Genomic DNA, 9833 nt, shown 5'->3' on the forward strand with positions numbered 1-9833 from the left:
CAGCCTGGCCGGGGCCGCCCCCCTCGCCCACCCCTGCGCTCATCAGGGGGCGTTTCAAACGTGCTGGCTTGGCGTGCACCTGCTGCATTTTTGTGGTGTTTTGGGCATAAAATACCTCAGGTCAGGCTTGGAGGCGTGACTGCCCTTCCCCTCAGTTTTTATCTTTCCCCCCTCATTTTTAAGTGAACTGGCGCTCTTTTTTTTTTTTTTCGCTATGTTCGCTCAAGTTAGTTCCTTTCCACCAGCGTGCCTTTTTTTTTTTTAGCACGCGCGCGTGTGAGCCGTCCCTTACCCCTCCATCCAGCATGCTTTGCTGTGAGGTTTAGCGACAGAGCCATCGGGAAAGCCATGGATCATTACTTTTTTCTCAATTCCAGAAGCAGAAATAATTTGAAAGCACTGGCTTAACTGGGTCACTGCCTGAAAACATCATAGCTTTCCGCTGGAGGCACGCGGTTTGGTGTTTTCAGGACTTTGCCCTGAAATTGTAAGTCCTCAGAAGCCTACTTGTTTTATCTGTCAGTAGGGTGCTTTGCATACCGGTGGTACTGTGTGAATAATGGTCGCCCTGGAGAGCCTGGCGCGCCGACGGAGGAGAAGGCAGAAATGCTGACAGAACCAAGGCCCGGGTCCTGCGCCCGCGCTGGTGCAAGGACCCAGTGGCTCTGCGGGCCAGGATGCAGGTTCAGCTGCCTTGGTCGTTCTTGCCTGTGAGCTCCTGGCAGACTCACTGACGAGGTATAAAGTAAGCGAAGTGAGCAGTTTAGGGTTTCTCCAGGATAAAATGTTTTCTATTTAAAGTGAAGCCTTTAAACCCTTCAGTCTCTGCCATTGACACAGCTCGGGTCGAAAATAGTTCTTTTCCTGAGGTATTCAAACTGTTTAGGCCGAGTTGAACTCTTTTTCCGCAGCACTGATGCTTATATAAATTCAAATAAAATTAGAAATGTTATTAGTGGAAGTTATGCAGAATTCTTAGGTTCTGACAAAGAACAGGCTCAAATGTTGTTGCTTCTGTAACTAAGGTAGGCAGAGCCGTGCCTTCAGTCTCACCGTCTGCAGGGCTGCTGCTCTGTCCGATTAAGAAAGTTTAGGAATTGTAGGTGTTGTTGACTTTATTTTAACTTACTGGGAGATTGGAAGATTTGGATGTATTTAATTTGGAGTTGTGCTTAGCGTTTGTTTGTATCTTATCCATCAGCAGCTCATGATATAAGGATCTTTTATTTATAAAAACTTCTTTCTGCAGTATCTCTTGTAGCTCAGTATCACTGAGCTTTTCTGTTTTCTGTTTAGACAAGACAGTGGTTTGGTGTTTGAGGTTTTTTTTTTTTTGTTGGGCTTTTTTTGATTTATTTTTTTTTATGGCGAAATAAATATGCCACTGCAAAAATCCAGGTTTATATGCTCAAGGGCTGTAGGCCATGTTGGATACAAAGGATGATTTGGGTCTAAAAATGGATGGTCAAAGATCCTGAAAGCAAATGGGCTGTTTTGCCAAATAAGGAAACTTGGCACATTCTGCTGTGTATTTTAAGATAGCACAAGTGTAGTGTGCTACTACTTTATTGGCAATATGTTGGCAGCATGCCTTCCTGAAAGAAGCACTGAATCCTGCTTCGTGGAACCACGCAGTGAAGTGAGGGCAGTGAGTTGTGTGGTTGTTCCCTATAATAAATTACAGAGGGTTTTCCTGAAATAATTGAATATTTGAGCAGCATCAGGTGCACATGCAAGCTGAGGGACGCAATTTTCAGTTCTGCAGCCATACACTAAGCAAAATACGAGTTGCAGCTACTGTGCGATTTGTGCTAAATCCTTTCCTGCCTCCTGTCTCTAACTGCCTCCTGTCTCTAACTTGCAAGTCCCTCAGTGGAAGGTCTCTGTGCTCTGGGAGCAGTAGCTGAATGACAAATGGTAGGATCTGCTGGCTTGTACGTGGAATAAAGCAGAGACTTGGGCTTGGCGGCACTTCCCCTACTGCGCAGGCTGGTTTTGGGGAGCTGGGAGGTACAAGTGAACACGTCAGGTTCTTCCAGTGTTGCTGAGCTAGGATGCAGGGCAGCCTGCAGCGCTGTTGGTTTGCAACCCGTCCACCTGGGTGCTTGGGGATTCCCTCACCTTGGGGGGATGTGGAGGGAGCAGCAGGCATGGGAGCCCAGCAGGGTCCTGGGGAGGGATCCCCGTGCTGGTTACTCCCTGAAAATGCCGTAATCGCAACAAGCCGGTGATGGCGGATGGCTTTGTACACCGAGCACTTACTGCTGTACTGAACTGAGCTTGTGGTGGCTTAATAGCTTGCTGTAAAGTGATTCTGCATAATAGAGTCCTGACATGTTAAATACTAATGTTAAATAATGTTAAATAATAACCCGACACGAATACTGATGTTAAATAATGCTAAATAATAACCCGACATGTTAAATACTGCCAAGTGCGGCTCGGATCTGATTTTTTTTGTGTGAAATGAACAGCTCTAACAGCATGCTCAAATAAGTTATTATGAGGAAAAAAATACACAGGAGAAGATGGAGATGTTCTTGCATGATTACAAGCTCATGTTAACCATTAGAAATAAAACAGAAGGAGAAAGTTCCTTCTTTCCCCCTCCCCCGATCCCATAGGAAAAATTGGAATAACCAGCGATTGAATTATTTCTTCAAATACCCATCATTCACCATTTCCGAACTTGTCACACTTTCATTTCATTGACAACAAGCAACAAAGTCGACGTAGCGTTCCCCACTCCTACACGATGGTAGTGGTTAAACACTCAGAACTGTGTTAGTGGGGAAGGACGGTGCTGACGCCAAACCTTCGTTACGCTGCAGGCAGGGGAATTGCCGTAATGCCCCCAGCCCCAAGCCTGGGGACCCTGTTGCTCTCCTGACATGTAAGATGTGAAGAAGTGCCGCCTGTTGTTGGAATGGACCCTGTTGCAGAGGACTGCTCTCCTGACGTGCAAGATGTGAAGAAGTGCCGCCTGTTGTTGGAATGATGCACTTGTTTCAGGTGCATGTGTAAGACTATGGAGTTTAATGAAATACCTGATTTTTTATTTTTTTTTTAACTTAACCAATGTTGTAAACTCAGATCATTAAGTATCTTTTAAAACAGGATGACAAGTTAATAACTGTGTGTGGATTTGTCACATGCAGTTGTTACTCTAAACAGTTGTTTTCTCAAACATAACAAAGGGATTCATCTGTCTAATTGAGGATTAACTACCTTGCTTCCGAAAACAAGGAGTAATATTTAAACAGGTCCATTCTTTCATCCAGAAAGAGAAAACTGTATACCTAACTCAGGCTGCCATTAATTACAGATCTCTAAATAAAGAGTGTCCCATGTAAATCTCCTCTACTTTCTCTGGAAAAAGAGCATCTGGAAGAACCTGGTACAAACCAATGAATCATTCTTTATATTACTTCACTATATGCGGGTGCCTATAGCATTGGCAGCTGATTGCTGTAGATAAATTTGAGATTGGAAAGTGTTGGAAGAATGAACAGTAGCTTCTGCAAATGCTTGTGTGCTGGGCACTGCATTGCGATTGCACAAATGTTTAGGTAAAGTTTTAAGCAGCAAGGAGGACACATGAGGAAAGTGCTGGTATTTATCAAGTGTCTGGTGTGTATGTTGTACCATCTTCAGGTCTGTTTTCTGTGAAATTTTGGAATAACATCTTGTTCTATGTTAGCATAACTTTCAGAAGTCAAATCATTTACTTCTTTATATGGACGATTTGCTTCTTCTGGGTGAGCAATGATTTAAAATAATTTGACAGCTCTTCAGAACTATTGAATTCAGACAGTGAAGGCCAGAAATACTTGTTTCCTGTGATGCGTTTTTCTTTTCGCTTGGTTTTCTGTTTCTTCTGCCATCCCAAATGCAACCATCTGTTATCAGCTGTTCACACTTTCCTGTTAAATTTATGGTCCAGTCAGTGCATATGCTTTTGCCCATGAGTAACATTACTCTTCTGGATAATTCTGTTGTCAGTAAGGAGATTATTCACTGGAGCATAATTATCCATGTGCATAAATGTGTGCAGGGCTGTGGCCTTAAATTGTGAGGTCTCTGTGTTGGGAAGCTGACCTGTTGTAGTTGTCTATAAAGTGTCACATATGCTTGAGACACCGTGTACGCAGCGTTAACTTGGAGCAACTGCTGGAGTAAATGAAGCAAATGAGCGTTTGTTTCTGAAGACCTGCTAATTAAGCAGCACTGGCAAAGAAGCAGAAAGTTAAACCTGGCTTCGCTACCCTCCTGATTTGCAGGAGTGACCAATTTCCTTTCCCTTGAGCTTTCTTTAAAGAAAATGCGTGCAGGGCAGTGCAAAAGATGACTCTGAGATGGCAGGAAATCTAACAACAACAGCGACAAGGTTAAAACAAGAACAAAAAGGTCAGCAGAAGAGTTCAGGCATTTGTATCAGGGAAGGAGCCGGCGGGGTACTGGATGAATGGACTTAATTTCACATCCCACGGGCAGCGCCTGCTCCAACATGCGGAGCTGGGGAAAGAGCATTCGTGTTCCCTCACCGAGAGCTTTGCAGGCTGGCTGTCAGTGAAGGGCGTGCTTGAAGCCTGCTCCCTCCTAAACGTGATGTCTTCTGCAAACAAAGTAAAGTTGTCATGGCCTGGTCAGCACTTGCCTTCACCCTTACGGCTGGTGAATAGACGTAAAACGAAGCGGGCAGTTTCAGAAAAGGCTGTATGTTATCTTATGCAGTATGTAGAAAAAAAAAGTGTTGGTTTCTTTATCTCTCATTTGGAGAATAGCTGCAACCAAATAGTGCCAGGACTTTCTGGTCAAGTCATAGTTCAAAATTTTAATCAGGCTAGCTGCAGAATCAGGAGGGATGTGGGGGGGAAATTATGTCTTTGTGTTATTTACAGAAGGGACTGGGATGAAGGGGTTTTGGCAGTCAGCGGGACAAGGTGTATTACAGGTGCATTTCCCAGCCACGGGTAATGCATGAGGAGTGGATTCCATCTCAAAAAGCCCGATGGATTGGAGGCTCCCAGAAGACACAGTATGTTTTGGTACTGTAGTCAGACCAGTATAATTGGAGGTGTAATTTTCACCAGCAACCCAAAATCTGTGTCTCTTTTTGGCTTGTTTTAATTCAAACTGGTTTCTTTCATTTTATGCTGATAAGTTTATTTTCATTAATTGCAAGTACAGTAACTTTTTCTGGTAATTAAAGCTACTTTGTCTAAACTGGTGCATCTGAAAAGATCCCGCAGCAGGCTTGCAGATGGTTCTGGAGGGTGCCGTGTCCTGCAGTCCCACTAAAGACCTGAGGCTTCCTGATCTTACACCATTGAAAAAAGAAACCTAAAGTTAGTTATCGTTCATGCATCTAGATTATAACATTTCTTGAAATTTGCTGCGGGCATAAGCTTTATCACTGTGAAATCTCTGAGAAGGACGTTCTGTTCCCTTGGCAGCAGACATGGGATCATCTCTTGAAACTGCCGACGCCGACCTTGGCACAGGCTGCAGAATTTCACATACTGTAACCCAGATGAATTACCGTGTACTTTTTGCTCTGTTCTAACATGTGAACAGAACTGAGTCACTCGGGAAGAGATGTTTACCGTGGCCAGGTTTTTCCACATCCTTGCGCAGAGCGCTCCTACCTCGCCCCGAGCGCCGGCTGTGCGCGTGGTGCGTGCCGAGGCGCTGCTGAGAAGCGGAGAGCATGCTTCCCGTCTGTCGTCGTCGTGCTTCGCTCGTGTCGGGGAAGGCAGCGACGCGCCTGCCCTTCGCAGAGCTGCTTCCAGGGTGTTCGGGGAACGTCAGTATCGCTCTGAGGAATATTTTTAGTCATTTCTGTCTCCCAGATGCTCCTAATAGCTCGTGTAAATGATGCAAACATTTGCATAGCCTGTTGGAGTGTGGCTTCCCAGGCTCTTTTCCTCCTGTGCCCTGAGGATTTTACTGTAGTGTGTTTGTGGCGACTGGTTCTGGTTTTGGGGTGCCTGAGCACGGGTAAGAAAGTCCATAAATCTGCAGAGCCTGTGTGTTAATGAAAGCTTTTCTCTTCACAGGTTTTGCTGTGGTATATTTTGTCATTATGAGATGTCGTCTACCAGTGCTTCATTTGTGCAAATTAGATTTGATGACTTGCAGTTTTTTGAGAACTGCGGTGGAGGGAGTTTCGGGAGTGTCTACCGAGCCCGATGGATTTCTCAGGACAAGGAGGTGGCTGTAAAGAAGCTGCTCAAAATAGAAAAAGAGGTAAGAATTTACTTTTCATTCACTTTTTCTGCTGTAGAAACAAGGACAGAAATTCTTTTCTAGTGTCTTCCATCCTCTAGCTAATTGAGGCAAAGTACCTTGGGCCTTTTGTTTGTTTAATTACAAAACACCATAACTGGATGATGTTACAATAAAGACACACTGAGGGGGCATTAGCCAAGGGTGTCTCTGATTTGAAGCATTATTATTTTACTGTTTACCGTCCTCCCTGACTGTTCTTGTGTAGCATCTCCTCTCTGCCCTGGCCCTGAGAAGGAGGAGAGCTAGCTGCACCCATGGAGCTAGTGATTTCCCTTTGATACCGCTGGGCGTGTTGCTAGATAGGAGGAGGGAGTGTGCACTGTCTTTGCCTGCTTCTGTTTTCTCCTCTTTGCATCTGGTCTCTTAAGCACTCTGGTTTGTGTCTGTATGTGCACTATAGGCTTAGTGTGTGTTGCTCGGCATTGTCTCGTCCCTGCCTGCTGCAGGTTTTGATCTGGGGCTCCAGTAGCTCTGAGTTAGTCATAGCTGCACTTCGGCTTGGTCTCATCTTGCAGCGAGGTTTAAGCCTAACCCTTCTACCGGTCACCTTCCCTCGTGGCATCCTGTCCACCTGGAAAGACGGACAGGTCCTTGGCAATCCTGTGAGAAAAGGCAGAATTAACTTACTGCACCTTTACCAACTCAGGTTGGTTTAACGTTTGTTTAGGTTTTTTTAAAGGTTTTTAGGTTTACCTAAAAATCCTCTTGACCCTCAGCTTTGTCCAGTCCCAGCAAAGACATGGTGTATATGGTCGTCCCAGCGCTCCAGTCTGCCTGCAGGTCCCCACTGGCTGATGCAGCAGTGAGGACACACCAGTGCAGTGATGGACAGCACAGCTACTGGACCGCTGTTCCAGCATGACTATATCTAACTTGTATACAATATCCTCAAAGTATTTTAGGAAGACGGTTATAAGCTGGAGGACAGCAGAGCAGCTCTGGGGATGATATGCTTAGTAAATAATCAGACACCAAAGTTCACCCACTGCTGCAGCAACTGAGTTAGTGTGATTATGTCATGCCTAGTGATGTGATAAGCATGTTTGATCATGATTAAGCAAGTTGCTGTCTAAAATAATGTAGAAGGATCTCATTATTTTTCCAGGATGCTGGGCGATGTACACCACCTGTCCTATGTCAGTTTATACTGTTCTCTTTATTTCTACTATTTGTTAATATCAAAAGATATACAAAGGCAAGTAAAATTGGTGCTATGCAGTGTCAGTAATGTGCTCCTTAAAAATCAGCTGGCTGGCAGATCTCAGTAGTGGTCAGTATCTTTATTGAATAGGTGTGTTTCTGGTGGGATTACACAGAAGTCTGTGCTAGACCTGTTGCTGAATACTTCAAATATTTTTGAAAGAAAATTTAAAAACAATATTACTACACCTTGTGATGGCATAAACCTTAGTGGGATGGGAAATGATGGAGAAAGTAGGACAGCCGTATGTATTGCTTGGTACAGCTGGACCATTCAACAAAAATATTTTTTTAAAAACAGCCAGATACAATGTTCAGCTTGAAGTAATGAGGAGCACAGGTTGCATGCTAGGAACAGGAAACCATGCTGGAAAGAATTGAGCGTAATTTAAGGGTTTATTTAGGGATTAATGAAGACTTGCAGCTCATTAAGAGCTCATATCATGGTGCTGTGAGGCAAATTAGGTTAATGCCCTTGCATATCCAAATGAGGATTAAGTCATTTGTAAGAACCTGGCATGCTTTATCTTGGTATGTGGCAGTGGGGAAATGGGTGTTAGGCAGTAGGTGCAGACCCGGTTCTGTTGTGTTTAAAAGAATGTAAATGAACTGGAGGAGCAGCCCGAGGGGGACTGCAAAACACACTCGAAGAGAGGGGAACAGGGGGGCTGTGGAGGTGTGTGTGTCAGAAAGGCATGATGGACATCATTCATCAGGATGAGTTGACAGAAGGGGAGCAAGAGCCTTCCAGCACAAAATTGTTTATTTTCCTTCAGACTGGTCATCGTTTGCAGCTTAAACTAACAAGACTGGTTATAGTTGGGAGCAGCTTCGTGTGGGCACCTTCTCTTGAAAGTTTTCTGGGGAGGCAGCAGAGAGGCATGTGGTGATGCCTTAAGTAAGTCTAGCAAGTTTTGCCAGAACTGGTCTGTTAAAATCCCTAGAGAAATAAAAAATAAGAGCTCATTTATAAAAATTACATTTTCATATGGAGAAAATGCTGGGCTCGTTTAATCTAGTGCAAAAAGTTATTACAAGAACTCATGTTTGTGATCTGAAGCCAGACAAATTAGAATGGGAAATAAAGCACAAATTACAAGGAGTGAGGATGAGTAACTCTTGGAGCAGACTATGAAGGGAAGGGGCGAAGATGGAGAATCCTTTTCATCTCTTCGTGTCTTCACACTGAGATGTCTTTGGACAGTTGTTTTTGAGAAGTTGTTGAGCTCAATACAAGAGCGACTTGCTGTAGTATAGTGGCCTGTGACGTACCGGAGGCCAGCCTTGGTGGCCTAAGGGTCTCTTCTGACCCTGATGGCTGTCAGTCTGTTTACATACGTAGTATGCAGTACGTTTATCTGTAGTGATGACAACAATGAACATCGGTGACCGAACTATGGTGAAAGTCATGATGCGTCAATGGCTTTTCTGATAGCAATAGAAAAAACAACTTGTCGTAACTGTAATGTATCTGTATTTAGTAGATATTTGGATGGTTTGCACTTAGTCCAGAAAACTAATTGGTACCCTTTCTGGTTTATTTGAAAGGAAATGTCCTTTTAACTTCATGACTGACTGTCTTGCGTTTCTGTTAACTGCTGCCAATAATCCATAACAACTGATTAAAGAGAAAACAGCGGAGAGTTGGGAAAAGCTTGCTCGGAGGAATTTCATGCTAGCTGAGTCCAAGGGCACAAGCCAAGTCAATAGAGCTGTGGTATCATTCTGCAAGTATGTTGTATCTGTGTTTCATTTTATTAAACAAGCCAATAAAAACCAGCAAAGATCTTGAAGGCTTTATATTAGCCAAGTGGCTAACAAGTTCTAACATGTGAAACAAAGCAATTTTTGTTCCAGTATATAGCAGCGTATCATTTTAAAATAAGTGCTCAGAAAAACTGGTAAATACTTGGAAGGGTGTTGCTCAGAGAGATTTCTTCAAAACTCTTTAAAATTTGAGAGATGGGAAGACCTCTGCAAAACGTTAACTTTTTATAGACAGGCAGTAAAATGTGACTGTATGGGAAGCGGCTTGTGTTTATGTGAATAAAATACAGCTAATACAGATAGGTATGCTGAGAAAAATAAATATGCTGCAAGGCCTTGATTAGAGTATCAGATCTGAAACTCTGGACAAGACTTCTGATTAAGTAAACCATAGGAGTGTGTCTTGAGTGATTAAATAACAGCAAAAAGAAAATTAAATTGCTGTTTTACTGTCTAGTCCAAGCACTTTAGCAGTTTTGGGTTTTAAGCAAGGAACAGGAGTTCACTGTGAATGTTTTATGAAAAATCAAACTATCAGCGTGGTGTTTATGATGCGGGGGGCGGGGGGGGGGGGG

General features: G+C 43.7%; 1 protein-coding gene across 5 annotated transcripts in view; it reads left to right on the plus strand.

The window, feature by feature from the left end:
* Positions 1–426: 426 nt before the first annotated feature.
* Positions 427–9833, plus strand: part of MAP3K20 (mitogen-activated protein kinase kinase kinase 20) — a 94945-nt gene continuing 85538 nt past the window's right edge. For 2 of the 5 annotated variants that reach the window (XM_035896280.1, XM_035896281.1), the window contains exons 1-2: positions 434–487; positions 6060–6249. In XM_035896280.1, the coding sequence (XP_035752173.1) occupies positions 6091–6249 (159 nt within the window). In that variant the 5' untranslated portion in view covers positions 434–487; positions 6060–6090. Of the gene's footprint in view, positions 488–693; positions 739–6059; positions 6250–9833 lie in introns of those variants that run through there. The other 3 variants (XM_035896283.1, XM_009640787.2, XM_035896282.1) reach the window with 3 other exon arrangements.

The sequence above is a fragment of the Egretta garzetta genome, unplaced genomic scaffold (assembly GCF_000687185.1).
Source record: "Egretta garzetta isolate BGI_Z169 unplaced genomic scaffold, ASM68718v1 scaffold16, whole genome shotgun sequence".
NCBI classification, from domain to species: domain Eukaryota; kingdom Metazoa; phylum Chordata; class Aves; order Pelecaniformes; family Ardeidae; genus Egretta; species Egretta garzetta.